Source organism: Corvus brachyrhynchos, unplaced genomic scaffold (genome assembly GCF_000691975.1).
Source record: "Corvus brachyrhynchos isolate BGI_N302 unplaced genomic scaffold, ASM69197v1 scaffold48, whole genome shotgun sequence".
Classification (NCBI taxonomy): domain Eukaryota; kingdom Metazoa; phylum Chordata; class Aves; order Passeriformes; family Corvidae; genus Corvus; species Corvus brachyrhynchos.
In genome coordinates this window covers 1,614,877-1,631,053 of record NW_008240027.1, presented here as the reverse complement: position 1 = coordinate 1,631,053, position 16,177 = coordinate 1,614,877, and the positions used below count along the sequence as shown (strand labels likewise).

The following is a 16,177-nucleotide window of genomic DNA, read 5'->3' as shown; positions in this document are numbered from 1 at the left end:
GGAATGTTTTGTGCAGGAAACAGCTGTTAGCCACTGGGAGCTGTGTTCCTCAGAGAAGCAGCTTCAGACAAAGAGAGGCCTCTTAGAATTCAACTGGAGAACTAGGGTCACTGTTTTGTGATGGAAAAGAAGCTGGAGATAGTAGACAGCAAGAAAAAATAAGCAGTTAACAGAACCAACTCCAGGAAAATGGGCTGGAAACGCTCTAAGGAAAGGAGCTTTACACAAATATATTGCATATGAGCGTGACCGTCTCGTTCTTCCCAAATAGCTTCAGAGCCCAATTCTGACCAAGTTCAGCAAACATTCACAACACTTGGAGACAATCTATTCCCATGGCCTCAAAGAAGACAAGCAGCTGGTATTAGATGAGAGATTCTGCTGATATCCTCACTGTGGAAAAATCTGTCACATGAGCTCAGTCCCCTTTCAGAGCCAAACACATGCATCAGCAGGAGATCAGATGCCACCGGATCTGCCACCTTGGTGCAGACACTCACCTTGGCAGACGAAGGAGGAGGGTGTTTCCCCAGGATGGACCCGTGCAGTGATGAACACCACTTTCTGTTCAGCCCCTGGAAGCAGGTTTGCTGCAGCAGAAAAGGGCAGGGGACAGAGAGGAAAAAAGAGAAATAAAGGTCCTTAAACTGCACCCCAGATGTAAAAACAAGCAACTGTTAATTTTTAAAACACGTAATTTTATTAAAATTAGTCATATGTTACAAACAAGCGCAATCCATAACCAAAGAGGCAGTGTCACCAGGTCTCCTTCCCAGACTGCACGAGGGCTGCAAGACTAATGACGTGCAGCCAAACCTGCAACAACAACTTTAGCTCTCCTTTTAAACCCCAAGATTTACTGCAGCCAGTTTAACTGCATTGTAATTGTGTTCTCGTGATAAATGTCCCCCTGGGCCACAGGAATAGCAGTGGGGCTCCAGTCAAGGTAAAGCCAATTGCACCCCGCATTACACCTGGTACAAGCCTTAACAGTGCCAAGCAATGGTAAAGTGCTACAAATTATATTTATTAGGCTTTGCTCTGGAGGATTTAGAGGTGATTTTTTTAAAGTCTGTTAAGTGTTTGGGACTGTATCAGCCCTAACTGAAAGAAAAGTTAAAAAAAAATAAAGTATACAAAAGAGACCAAGATTAAATCCAGGAACCTTCTTAGTGAGGGCATGAAAATGTGCCATTTCCCCTTCAAATTACAGGTAGGTAGAAGGCAGATTTAGATCCCAACTATGCTGAACTTAACATGGGTTAATCCCTCAGTTTTGAAACCACACTATTTGGGCCACCTGCTTCAGCCATAAACTACATGGGTCAAGCAGGATCCTTCCTTTGTTTGTGCTGTGACTGCATTTAATAAACAGCAAATAAAAATGATCCTCTTTCAAAATAGGTTCTGGGAATTTTAAAGACTATAAGGGGTGAGGCCCTCAGTTGGATGTCTTATCTCAACCTGAACACACACAGCAGGAGTAATGCTAATCACAGCATGCTCCAGTTGCTAGAGACAGTTAAAATCTTTGTTTTGAAGTACAAAGTTTACAGACTGGAAACTAAATCCAAGCTCTTTTCCCCCCAAATTTTAATTTGGATATGTGTGCAATACATCTACCTAAGTTAGACTTTTATTTTCAAAGATGTGTGAGAGCCCCCAAGACCATACCTTAGTTAATTTTTTTAACTTCCCAGATTCTTAGAAATGCTCAGTCTTCCCCGTGGCACATCACACCTAACAGAGCCATAGGAACAATCAATACATTTTTTGCTGTTCTCAGGAGACAATTGCAGCAGGTTTCTTCTTTTATTTCCTTAGCATCTCAAAGTCCTGCAGCTGCTCTCCCTATAACTCAGCCATTCGTTTGTTCTTCCTTACACCAGCTTCACCATTCTCTGATGTTTTTGAGCCCCAGAGGCAAAGAAATATAAGAAAGAAAGTCTCTGCAAACCCAGCAGCTGTTGGGGTCAATTCTGCTGGCAGAAGAAAAGTGGGAGGCAGCAAAAAGGAGCACAACACCATCATCTAGAAGTCAATGACCATCCCACACCATTTGCATTAACATTAAGTAGTGTGGGAGGAAGGAGATAAATCAGCAAACCAACTTTAAAGAACAAAAGGAGAAGGCTGCGATCACTTTTGCAAGAGGAGATGAGTTTTCCTCCCCTCTTGAAAAAACAGCATTACATTAGAGGGATGTGGCTCGGCACAGATGTGATGCTCAGCAACATGACTGCCACCCTTTGGGATCCGGAACAGCACCCTGGTTAGGAATCTTTTGGACAGAAGATTGGGGTTTGGGATGTTCAGTGGCTTTGTTTGTTTTCAATTAAAAAATTGTTGTTATTTATGCTTCATAGAAGTTATTAGAATCATTATTATAATCAATAATTTTCACTATGGAAGTCTATCTTAATTGGCAATAAATTAAAATTCCCACAAGTCAAGTCTGCTTCGCCCACAATGGCAATCAGTAAATGATATCCCTGTCTTTCTCTTAACCCATGAGCCTTTCCATCTCGTTTTCTCCCCCTGTCCTGGATAAGAGGGAGCAGCTGGGTGGGCATCTGGCTGCCAGCCAAGGTTAAGCCACTAAAAAACTACAAAACACCATTTCATATTTTAATTTAAACATTACATTAGAAATGCATCCTATTTTCTACTTCAGGATTGAAAAGATCAATCAAAATTAGGAAGATTAGAAGTGTATAGCTTTGCTTAGTAGATGCCAAAACCACTTAGGCAAAATGACAGAAAGGCACACTCCACTTAGCCACAGCTTTGAGACTTGTGGAAATGCAGAGAAATCATCTGTTGTGGTACCACTTCTACCCTTCTAAATGCCACAGCAGGGAATCTTAGAAACAAAACTCTTTGACAAAACAGGTTTTCTTGGAAAGAAAGTAAAGTAGACATGTCTGGAATGGTTCTGTTTTCATTTCCTGTTCTGGAAAGTATCTTGAAGATTGAAATTAACATTTTCTTTTCCCTTTGATGCCTACCACTATCATGAACATGGATAATATCTGCCTTGACTTACGACTGAGACCTAAACAATCTGTCACTGTGCGTTCCTCATGTCCTGCTGCTCACCCACTGCCATCCTGCCTCTGCTCAGAGGAGGATTCCCCTGAGCAAAGCTGGGAAGATCTGAGGTGCTATTCAGAACAAACAGCACTAACCTCAACATCTATTCTGGCTCTCCAGATACCACAATGGTGGTCAGCACCAAGCAAATGTCATACTGAAAAGAAGCTCCATTAGCTGCAAGCAAGCAGCTCAGATCTCTCACTCTGAGTATCACTCATGCAGTTTGGCCCTCAAACCACGTTCCTTCCCCTCTAAACCTGTGGCATGTTCAAGCCAATCACTTAAAGCAACCCCACTGGCATCACTTCCCCAGCTCTCACCCAGGAACCAGCAATTTCCACTCCTGGGTGCACATTACACTACTGCAACTAAAGCAGGGTCGCACAGAGAACATTTTCTGCTTACAAAGAGACAGATCAAATTGTAAACCTTTACGGGAAGGCAGGAAATTCACTTAGCCATTTTCATTCAATTTTCATTTTTATGCTACTATAAAAACATGAAAGTGACAGTATTTGTATATAGCAGCTTAATGATAAGTATCTAGAAATTTCAAGCGGAAATATTAAATTTATGGAATTCCATTTGCACTACCAAAATGGAGTTCTATAACAATATTGAGGTAGAATTTCACTCCTCAACATCCAGAATGTTTTCTGCTCCCTTGTCAGACCAGTATTGGACTGCAGATTTGTGCTTTCTCTAGGTCTTGCAGCCATGATGTAGCTAATGATTCAAGTTCACAAAGTAGCACTAAGGATGAGAGTCTGAGCCTAGAAGTCTGGTCCAGAAAGCCTTTAGGCTGGTGCCCTTCAGGAGAACTTGGGAGTGAATTTCACTCCTTTGCAGAGGACTTCAAAGGCAAATCACTAGAAAAATCTTGTAATCTCTGGAAGACCAGAAGGCTCTAATCCATGGAAATCCATTACCCTAAAAACATATGGCCAAATAACGATTCGATTTAAATACCCACATATATTTTAACGGACTGTTATCCATTGCAAATGAATTCCATATTGTTGTCCTGTCTCAGGTACTTTGCAGTACGAGGTGGGCTGTTGCCAGCATTTTTTATCCAAAACCCTGCGAGTTAAAGACTCCACAGAGGAAATCAAAACAACTCTATTGCATTCCACTCCTCTGTGCCACCTCGGCTCGGCTGTGTCCAACAGGGCTGTAACATCTGTGTCGAAAGCGAACGCCGGTGTCAGTGCTGCCCCAAGTGCCTCGTCTCCACCACATTAACCTGCTTTAGCAAATCAAATCCAAGCAGCGTTTACTGTACTCTGGTTTTTCCTAAGAGGCCAAATCAGCACCTAATCCCATTTATCTTTGCTCCTTCTGTCCACAAATATCATTTGAGGTAAGAGTGTGCATCTCAGCAACACAAGAGTGCAAAGGAACAGCATTTTTGGTCACTACCAAATCCTACTGGACTTGGTGAGGTCAGACAAACATGAGTTTTTCTTTCTTGCCTTCTTCTAGTTGGTCTGAGCACTACAAAGAAACTAAGTGGGACAGAAAGTCAAAATAATGCCATTTGCACCACAGAGTGATGTTCAAAGACTGGACTACAGGTTTTGGAAGTCAGACACCTATTCCTATGTACTCTTACCTGAAATGGGAGGCAGCAGTGCTTTGTCTCCCATGCAAAAGCCACAGAAGGTCAGGTCTGTGATGGGGCAGCACTGCTACAGGGGACCCTCACTGCTCATGGACCCCCCTCACCTCCCACCACACTCGGTCAGTCCTGTCTGGGTTTTGTTTAGCAAAGCCTTCCCTGTGCATGGACCATTTACTCAGCAATGGTCCTGCATGTAATGCTCTAAACTGCATCCAAAACCTTTCAATTTCTGGATTTTCATTCAGGCTCTGTCCTTGACTCTGTCAGGTGCTTAAGTACATGATTTGTTTGACGGACTTGTATCGTGCTCAAAAATGTGCTTAACCATAATTTTGGCATGAGAGCTGTGCTGACTTGGGGCCATTTTGCAGGAAGCCTGCCTCTGAGATCATTGTCACAATGTTTTAAAGTTGGAGATTGTGCAACTATTATCCTTTATTGCCCGTTTTATGCCAAAGTCTCTCTTTCCTTTTACATTCCTCTTAAAAGCAAAGCTATTTTGGAGCATTTAATATTATTTAATCTCTTTACTCTGGCAGCATAGAAATTACAGGAACCATTACAATGGTCCTGTGTGAGCGTATGCTTTATTGATGTATATGCTGACCTAATATCAAATTGATTTTACTCAGCTTTTCTGCTGACCATGGAAAAATGCAAATTGGGTATTATATTTGCACACTAATTTTATTGGGCCCCTGTGTCTTCATAAAAAGATAAAGTTTGGGCTAATAAAAATAAAACATTTCTAGGGCTAATATAGGCAAATGTTTATGTAGGCAGGTAACAAATTGGTTTGTCATTTAGGGGAACATAAAGAGCACTAAAATCATCTTTAGGCAAAATAGATTGGTGGCTTTTGCTTAGCTTTTAGCTTTCATTTGCAAAATCAATTTAATGTAGCACAGTGTCTCAAAGAAAGGGTGACACAGGATTAAGACATTCATTGTATTCCCCCTCCGTAACTCCCCCTTATTCGGAAGCCCTGGGATTTGGGTTTGCTCTTGTTCAAAGCAAATTATATTTCAGCAGCAAACTGAAAAAAAGAACCTTTAGACTTCTGCCACAAGTTAGCATCCTATAGGGACAAATAGGGGCAGGTAGGAAAGTGGGACTCAGTGTTCTGAAGGCAGATGTTGACAGAGTTATCAACACTTGTCAGTGCCACCAGGAATCTCAAAGTGTAGTACCTGTATTATCTCCTTTCTGGCTATGCCTTTGTTCCTCCCTCCTCTTCCCTCTCTCAGTCCTTTGTAACAATGCCTTGTGCATCCCTAACGGCCTCAAGCCCTGCTGGAACACAGCTGAGTGAACTTTGATGACAGTTTAAGTAGACAGGCATATATCAACAGCCTAACTTCTTTTTATTGAAAGGAATTGACCTATTTACATCCCAGAGCAGGCACTATTTCTACTCAGCTCTTAGTTTTCATCCCCTCCTTCCCCTTCCCTTCCTCAGTTGCAGGGTGTTCTGGAGGGGTTCCATGTAGTGGGAGGTTACATAAACAGCTTCAATGTTAATACTTGACTGCATTTTCAACTTAATAGCTCAGCAAAGGGATCTGACTGTGAAGCAAAAGGCCAGAAATATCTCCTGGTAAAATTATGCTGAAGCACAGATCGAATGACACTGCAGAGCTATTTGCAAAATCAGAAATGGCAAATGACTACAGAGCAAGAGCCCCCTTACCTCCCAGCCCCATTTGCTTGTTTTTAATCTTCATTACATCTTGTAAGCAACCACTCTTCCATTTGGGCTTTCTGATACTGGCAGCTCACTACATTTTCGAGGCAGGAAAATTAACTGCACACAAAACCAGTCAAGGTACACTCACATCTTTCCTCCCTCCGCGTCTCCACTAAAAAAAAAAAAAAGCCAACCCAAAACCACCCCCAAAAACCTGAGGTTTTGTTTTTAAATTATACATATGCATTTGAGCATCGGAACATACGGTCCTATGAATAAGAATAGAAATCTGGAAAATGAACAGCACATTATTCGTCCTCAAACGGCCAAGGTGATGACAACCCACAATTAAGGATGCAGACAGTAGCATTTAATGTCACCTACCTGCATCACTGTCATATCATAACAGTTTAGCAGGCAGGTCCCCAGCCTGCTTTCTTTTTCCCCCTTCTGCTTTGCTATTTATAAAGTCAGGTTGGAGTGTAGATCAACCCCTTGCCCTCCAGAGACCAGAGGCACGCAGTAAATTATGGGAAGGCTAAGTGGTACATCAAACGTGTCTCCTCAAAGCTATATATCATCTTGTTAAATTTGATGCCTAATCCCAGGACCCCAGAAATCATTCCCAAAATCCCAGAAAATGCATGTGTCCTTCAGATGATATAGAACAAGAAAGTAAAGTTTACCTGCAGGGAAAAGAAAAAAAACACCAAGACAAAAACATTCTAGACACGATTTGCTAAAGTCTTCATTTTACTTGAGTGTCTTTCAATGCCATTTCCTTAAATGCCATCGACTCAGAACTCACCCATCTGTATTTGAATACATGAACTCTGATCTACAGTACTCCCTTTTTTTGTCATTGCAATGGTCAACAACAAATTACAAACTGAGTAAACCAAAGCACATCCTATTTATCTCTCTCTAAAAATCTTGCATAAGACTGAAATGCAGTATCTTACATATGTAGCAGTGCTTCTCCAGTCACCACCAGTGACAGCAATAATGATCTTCAGCCATTCCACAGGGTTCTCTTAACTGAGCTCCACAGCCCCTCATCAGTGAAGAGGAGATGGAAACACTCAGGAGCTGCCCCAGAGAAGCAGACCTCATCCTTTGGGAAGGAATCAAGCTAACTGGTAGAGGTCTGTGTTCAGACCTATCATCCCTCTAGAACTCTTCCCATGATGGCCGTAGCCTTCACTTTTTACAAAGGGATAGAACCAAAATACTCAGATGCAAGACATTTCCACCTGAAATACTACATTACATGGGTATTTTTTCAGTTTGTCTTTAAAATCCAGGAATTCAAAAGATGATGCTAGCACCTGTTAAAAAAGCAATTCTCTATCAGCTCTCTCCAGTGGAGAGGGCTATGGCTATGTTTGTTTGCTACAAGTATGCATGGACTTAAAGATAAGAGAATAATTTATGTCAGAATTTCAGCCAAGGTAGTGAAGAGGGATTTACCAACCCCTCACAGAGTAGTCCAGCAGTTACAGGAGCAGCCAGGACACCTTTGATCTGTTTGGTTTGGGGTTTTTTTTCCAGTTTTGCTGTGGCTTTGCCTGTGATTAACTTTAGTGCTCAGACTTTCACATATAAAAATTGAGCAAAACCATGTGCACTTCAGAACAGAACTGAGAGTCCCAGTACAGCTATTCTCAAAATTCTTCTAGTTTCTTTGAGATGCACAGCCACATCTTTGTGCTCATCACAGATTTTTCCAAGGAAGGCAATGCTGAAAATGACATTCATAGCTGCCATGAGACACAACTCCAGAATGTGTGAGTCCAGCATCTCTAACTTCTCAAGGCCAATGGATGAAAAAATAGGAAAGGAACAAGCTGCAACACAACATGCAAAAATCAGGGAAGATGTTTCTGGGAAGCTGTAACTAGGAAACTGCTATTCACTGGGGCTAGGTCTCATACTATTCACTCAAGAAACAGGAAAAAAGTAAAACAGGAGGAGAATTAGGGAAAAAAAAAAAAGAGTTGGGGAGGCAGAAATAGTGGACAAAGCTGGAGACCTACGCAGGAAACCTGTTTGAAGTAGGGCCAAGTCTCATTCTGTGAGGAAAAAAATTGAAAAGCAACCCAAGTTTCACCCTGCTGGGCTAAGGACTCAAACCTGGGGGAGCAGTGAAGCAACACAACCAACATTGTCACCAATTAATCTCCTGTGTTCCACCTTTTGGCACTGACTTGAACAACATGAACCCTTCTCTCTCTTATTCTTCCTAAACACTCATTGAAAAGAAGTGGGGACATGATCAATTACAGGACACAGGAAATGATTATTTTTCTGATTTATGTGTCACCTCAGACCCTCCCTGGGCAGAAGGAGAAGGACTGACAGGGTTAGGAAGAATAAAGTGTACAAACCCTTGAAAGCAGTGATCCCAAGCAAGATGTGCAGGGTGTTCTGCAGGCGGCTTTGGCCTTTACTGAACTATGACTGTGAGCTCTTCAGTAGCTGAGCTAGCAGTCAATAAAAAGCAACCTGCTGAAATGAGATTCATGAAGAGCCATGCTCCTCAGAACGTGACACTGACCTCTCTGGGAAGCACCAGCACTGTCTGGAGAGAGGCTTGAGCCCACAAGGCAAGAAATAGACACCAGTGAATAGCTTCTCTTTTTATATTCACAGCTTGCCTGAAATCAGAATTTTGACCTCAACACACAGCACCAAAAATTAAGGTGCTCTGAGGAGGGTCTTACACACCAAATTCAAATTTTGAAATACTTCAGCAAAGGTGGGGGATGCAGTCTACCCTTAGGGCTGAAGTACACACAACCCTAAGCCAGACAGGAGCAAATCCTTCTTTACTGTTAGACATTGGCTTCAAATCAGGCTGAGAAACCTGTTCTTAATGAAAGCAGGATGGCAAAGATGGGGTGGAAAGGGTCCCCTGAGCACAAAAAAGCAGAGTGACCTCTCCTGGACACACTGCCAGGCCCCTGCTTTTGTTCATTGATTCTTTGCAGATTTTAATCACAGGGACTTGATGTCAGGGAGTCTGTGGCTCAGGAGGAGGCAACAGCCCTAAATCAGCTTTGCTTCGGTGTGTGCACTCCCCATTCACTTGTAACCGACTCCAGCACCAGCAAGTGTCACACACATGATCACAGACAGAAGTGCACTAAGAATATTGAACCTCTATCATAAATCCCAGAGTCTGGCAGGAGAAAGTCCTGTCACACCCTTGTCCTTTCCTTCAAAGGAAAGCAGTGAGATGTATGCCTGAAGGCAGGGCACTTTCCATTCCCATTAAGGGCCAACAATTAAGCAAGCTGCCATTCTTATTCAGATGCTGCTTATGACATTTTCCCCTCTGTTGCAAAAACAATTATCGCAAAGATGTTTAAATTCCACCTGGACACATAAAACCTTCTCCTTCCCCAACCAAACTGCTACTTCAGTTCCCTGCCTTGCAACAAACTGAGAACAGCTCCTCTCATAGATGTGATCCTTCTCAAAGCTCCCTGTAAGCACCACATTAACTTCGTGTGCCCGCAAGTGTCCACCGATCCTAATTGTCCTTTTTGTCCCACCATTAGTTAGCAATAAATTCCAGAGGTGCAGTCAATCAATACAGCACAGGACATAAGGGAAAGCACATTTTGTTGCCTGCACAGACACACACTGGAAGGCTGTGTGAGCTTTGCAAAACCTATCTAGTCAGCAAACTGTTAAAACCAATTTACACACACTCACACTCTCTCTCTCTCTCAAGGCAATAAGCCTATGGAGAATTTTAATTAAAGTCAAAGGAGCCTTTAAAAGTGGAGGGGGAGAAATCTAGCACAGCGAGAAATAAATTAATAAAAACACTCTCCAAGTTGAAGCTCAAGGGGATCACTCTCAGTCATCATTTATTTAAAGGATGGGACACGTCAAAGATAGGAATGTCAAGTGGGAGATGCTGTGAAGCAGCAGAGGACAGAAAAAGGGCTGACGAACTGCATGCCACAGCTTCTGTAGCAGATCATTTTTTGTCACATAGGTTATATTTGTGGCTGGCCACCTGCTGCTTGATATTCACTAGCTCTCAAAGTTAGGCACTAAAATATCTGTATTCCCTTTCACAGTTGATCTGGGAAGGACCTTTTAGCTCATCTAGACCATCCTTATCTGGTCAGCACCCAATTTCTGTGGAAAGCTATTCCATTCTCTCAACCTGAAGGTATTTTTCTGGGTATTCAGACAGCATTTTTTTTTGCTGAATTTCATTCTATGTGTCACTTGCCTCTTCCCTTGGCGTTTATATATTTTTAAAATGACTTAATTTTTATGCATTGCTCTAGCTTTTGCTTGGGCCATAAACTACTCCAGAGGAACTGACTGACCTCTCCAGCTGAACTTTTACTCTCAGGAAAACCACAGATCTGTTCAATTCTCATGTTCCAGAGCTCAGATAAGAGCTGGCATCCTGCTCTTCACCTGACATTTTTGCAGCCATCAAATCACATCTTGTAGCCTTTTCCATAGCACAGGGAGGAGATTTCTTCACTTGAGGCCAGTTGCAAACAAGCAGTGCCACATTTCTTAACTTTAACAACTCCCCGTATCAGCTGCTGGAGCAACTTCTTGTCACCTTTGCCTGTCATACAACAGCTCAGTGGAGTGTAAGATGTTTGTGTGGATCACTGTCCTCAGCAGCCTCCTGGCTACCAGCCTGTGGTCTAGGGAATATAATACTTCTAGTTGGGGCTGTGTCACAACATCCCCAGCATCAGATGCAAATTAATCACCCATAATATATCATGTGACTGTACTGGCAACCCATCCACTCTGAGCCTTCAACTACAAGAATTATAGAGATCCAATATTAACTGCCTATCTTGACACTCATTATCTTATTTAGAGAGCCTTGTACTGGCTATTTTCCAGCTAGATCCCTTGGTAGAAACAAAAACTTCATGGAATGATAAGACCCCACATTAGTTTCCATGTAAAAGCACAGAAACAAAACTCATTTCCAATGTAAAAAAATATTCAAATTATTCAAAACATTAATACATATATTTGATAGTCAATGTAAATTGAATTATGTTTTGCCCTTTCCCATAAAACAAACCAAAACACCCTTTTCGTGGAAAGAGGGTTAGAAAGGTTAAAAAAAAATGAAGAAAGTCAAAGTCATTACATTCCAATCAAACTTGATAAATATGTAAATTACAGCAACTAAACAGTTGGCTTTGACAAATGGCTTCCACGTAATGGATTTTTCATAGTAATGAGGCTACAGTGCAATTGTTTTTTTTAAAGCCTTACATTTCTCATTAGTACAAAGTGTGAGTCAGTGTGCACAATGGGCATATTTACCCAAAAAAAAAAAAAAAAATTAAGAAGCAAATGAAAAATTTCAGGCAGCAGTTGACATCACAGAGGGATGCCCGAGATGGTGCCACTGCTTCCATCAGCATTGACACGTTGTTGACTACTCTTTAATTAAGTGGTTTGAACTTGAGGAGCTACTCAGTGCCAAAGGAAAGCCCAGGACTTTGCTACTTGCAATTCATTTGGGGTTTGTTTATCCATCCCTCCAACACCAAAGGTGCCAGCTGCACAGGCACTTGTAGAGCTACACAGGCCCTACAACACCTACAAAAGTAGCAAAAAAAGCAAAAACATCACCTCTATGACCTATAAGTAACTTCTTTGGTCACCAGTACCTTCCTAACTCGTTCAGTCCACTGGAATTTCAGACCACGTCAACCATCACAGTGCCTGTGCATCTCACTACCTTTCTAATGTAGTTTCAACACTACTCCAAAGAAAAAGACTCATGGAAGAAGATGACCCTGGATCATAGAGAACTGCTTTCCGTTGCCTTATTGTCCTCAGAACGTCCTGGCATTCAGCAAGGCATCTCTAAGCTTCTTACTCTTGATTTCTGCTTCACCTGATGCATTTTGGAATGACAGAAGGGCAGCATCAAAGGTGGTTTGAGCCTGCAACAGCTTTTCAATGCAAAGGAGCAATGATTGCAGTGAAAACATCTCCAGAATCACGGAGGCTTCCTTGCCATGCACCCAGCTTTAGCAGGACCACAGAGCTCAGGGTTGTGGTGGTGTTGTCCGCTTTAGTGTGGGCTGCTGGCAACCAACCAGCCAGTTGCAGCTACCACTGAGCCTGCTTTTGTGTCACCACACTCCAAGGCCTACAGCTGAAATCGACTTCTCTCATCCTTTCCACCAGTGTTTCCTCTGCAGGCCTCTTGCCACACCTGCAGAAGCAGTGCTGTTTCCCCACCCCACTCCCATCCTGATTTAAATAGAAAAAACAGACTAATTAAAGGGGCAGTGGAAAAGATTCATCCATTTTTCCATGTTCCCCAAATCCCCCATCCTTCACATTATCCCATACCACCCTGGTGCTAACAGGGCTCCACTTACATATTCTGTATGGTACAAAAATTCCTGAACAAGTACAGGGAGAATTTCAACATGCATGCCGATGTCATTTAGTACAGTTTGGGCTTCTCAGCCCTTCCTGTTTGAGGGAGGAGTGCATCCACAACCCCTCCCTATAAGGAATTTTGCCACCTGGCATTTGAATTCCTGAGCCAAGGCTGCATAACTGAATTTATATTTACTCCCAAATACTCTCTGTGCACCCAAGGGTCAGCCAATACAGGGTGGTGATAGATCAAAGACTCTACCGCTGATTTTAAGTTATTTAAAGTAAAAACAAACCTTCTCACCCCAATCTGTTGAAAGTACGTAAGGGTGAAGAAGGGAAAACAGAGACGGGGGGAATGTCAGTGGGAAATAAGGACAGAGGAGAGGACTGTTTATAAGTCTTCTAATAAGCCTATAAACCCTGGCTATATCTCTGCATGCATGCATTTCTTTTGCTGATACAGGATGCATACTCCATGTAATGCTATTCTTGTGAGCCAAGAAAATCTGCATGTAATACAGCAGGAGAATGCTAATGACCTTCAGCTGAGCTGGAATCCAGCACTGCTTCCCTTTATCAAAAAGTAGGCTTCAGAGCCAACAACCAACCTCGGGGTTCCTCATGGAGCTGAGAATCAGTGAACACAACATGACCAGATACATCCCAGTTTGTGCGAGGTGTCCCCCAGTTGTACAGGAGTTTGTAATTCTTCCCAAATATCCCTCAGGCTACAGAAAAGGTATTTCTCAGGCAGCACTTTGTCTGTAAGAGAAAAGCAATTTCGAGCTCATTCAAGTGATGAATCCTTGAAGCAATATGGGTTAACCAGCTCATCCAGCACAGGCCACTGAGTTGTTGGCACAATCACCAGCAAAACACCTGTACCCCAACTCCCCACACCTCCCTGGCCCCACCAGGCCCGGGGAACCCTTCCTGGTCTTACCCAGACCTCTGATGAAAGTTGTGTTACCCAACCATACTGTTCTCCTATCAAAAATATTTGAGAGATTTGGAGCTATTTCAGATGAAAGAAAAATTAATAGAGAGACTCCAGAGAAGTGGAAAAACAAGATGTATCCCTGCTCTCCTTAGCAGTATGTGACACAAAAGCTCGATTTGAATGAAAAGCAAAGTCAGCACTTGCACCGACTGTCTTCTCAGTTTATGAAATGATTTAGAAGAAACAGAGAACAGATTAGTCCTAATTTGCTTTATCTTTGCATTCCCAATCTATTGATTATAATAATTGTAGAAGCTATCTTCCCATTAGCCACAGTTATTACCATACAGAGCACATGCAAGAGCCAGAGTGGATTTAAGAGGTTTTGTTTCCAGAGCGTTGGTTTAATACAGCCCTGCACGTTTGCAAGGCACAGAAAGAAAAAAGAGAGCTTCCATGCTATTAAATTCAAGCAGATTTTTCTCATCACTCCAGAATTTAAGCTTTCAAACCAGACATGTCCACACTGATGATATTTAGGACTGAACCCTGGAGAGGCTTTTCAGAAGTTGTCAGGGCTGAGCCCAGACCACTGTCCTAGTTTTGAGAAAGCTTCTAAAATAACGGAAAACTTTCTGAAGGTCATTGTCCTCTATCAAACACATAATGTAGCACTGTCTGAATATGAGGAGAGAAATCAAAAATCCTGTGTTCTTTCTGTTGCTCTTCCACCGAACTGATGAGTAACCTTTCAAAAGACATTCAGGAATAAATCCACAAACAGATTTAGTCACTAAAGTAGCCTAAATCCCATTTAACTCCATAGTTTAGATCTTCAAAAACTGCATTCAGCTGTCACCTAGTTCAGGAGATGTCAGTATCCATAGGCAACCAGACTTCTTCGAAGCTTTGGCCAAGTCTCCCAGAAATCCGTATACCTCTGCCTCTCCTGCTAGTTTTAATAGATATTTCCAAACTGTACCTAAAGGGAAGAGCACCACAAAAATCACAGAGGTAAAAAAATAGTGGCAACAATCACTGAGTTTGCAACACTTACAGGCTAAGAAGGCTTGCCCAGAATTAGGAAAGTCGCCAGGCAAAACCCCTTCTTTAGCCTGAAAACACCTGAAACCACATTTGCACTTCCAGGAGTGTCCTAAACACATTAGTGTGGAGAATTTTTAAATTTTTTTAAAGTACATAGCATTAAATAGCACATGAACCAGAATTCTGCTTTCCTTCCTTCCACACTGACACCCTGGGTACAAGATTACAGGGTCATGGTTGCTCTTGCTCAACAGCTAATCCAGTGAATATTGACTTAGAGGACAAAGAAAAGTAGCTTCAGCATGAAGACATAAACACCTTTTCCCATCCCTGAAGACTGGGATTCCCTGAAGGCTCAAAGTTAGAACACAGTTTGGAAAACCTAAATTACAGGGGATGTGTTGAAATATTCTTTCCCTGTCCCAGCTCTCACCTAACTTGTCTGTGTAACTTCAGGAGGGAGGCCAGAGTGAGAGACCCTTCCCAGGGCTGACAGAAGATGTGAACTGAAAACAGGAACAGAATCCAAGGACTGTCCTTGAGCACACTCTGCTTGACTGCCTTGAATTAACTGGGTTTTTTTAAACCTTATTTCGGGCTTTTTCTGGGACCACAGATCACCACTGAAGAACTGATGATTGTTTTAAGCAGCAGATCAGGTACCTTCCAAACTGAGAGTGGGGAGGCCCTGGCACAGGTTGCCCAGAGAAGCTGTGGCTGCTCCAGCCCTGGAAGTGCTCAAGGCCAGGTTGGATGGGGCTTTGAGCAGCCTGGTCCAGTGGAAGGCATCCCTGCCCATGGCAGGGGGCTGGAATGAGATGATCTTTAAGGTCTTTCCAACCCACACCATTCCATGAAGAAAATTGATACAGGGACTGTATATCCCCACCCTCCTCTTTTTTTTTTTTTTCTTTTTTTTTTTGATGTCTGTTTTCACAACTCTTGGTTTATTTTCCTCCATTTTGAAAGCACTAGTAATGATTATCTGGTTTTATACATTGCTTTGAGATCCTTGAATCAAATAAAACCTTTACATCTCCTTGCATTTATCACTAAAGCCAAATTATGCCTGTTTCTTCTGTTCCTTGTAAAACAACCTAGAAAGCAAACTCTGAACCTTGATCATGCAGTATTTTATCTACAAAAATGCAGATCTCAGGTTTTTAGGGTGTTGGGTTTTTTGGGGTTTTTTTGTGGGTTTTTCTTTTTTTTTTTTTTTTTGGTTGAATGGACAGAAGACATCAGAAAATGGAAAAAAAAATTCCCAAAATAAACCACCAACAAACTTTTCCTAGGAATTTTTTTGTGTTATATTCCTTTCCTAGTCCTCTAGCTGTGGGCCACATATGTAAGTGGCCTTTCACAGCAACAT

At 42.2% G+C, this 16,177-nt stretch overlaps 1 protein-coding gene across 1 annotated transcript in view; it reads right to left on the bottom strand.

Moving 5' to 3' along the window:
• The window catches only part of AGBL4 (ATP/GTP binding protein like 4), a gene marked incomplete at its 5' end in the record, with an annotated part of 872,835 nt that overhangs the window by 208,455 nt on the left and 648,203 nt on the right, over positions 1-16,177 (bottom strand). Inside the window, one exon of the mRNA XM_017743442.1 lies at positions 501-590. Coding sequence (XP_017598931.1) covers positions 501-590 — 90 coding nt within the window. The remainder of the gene's footprint in view (positions 1-500; positions 591-16,177) is intronic.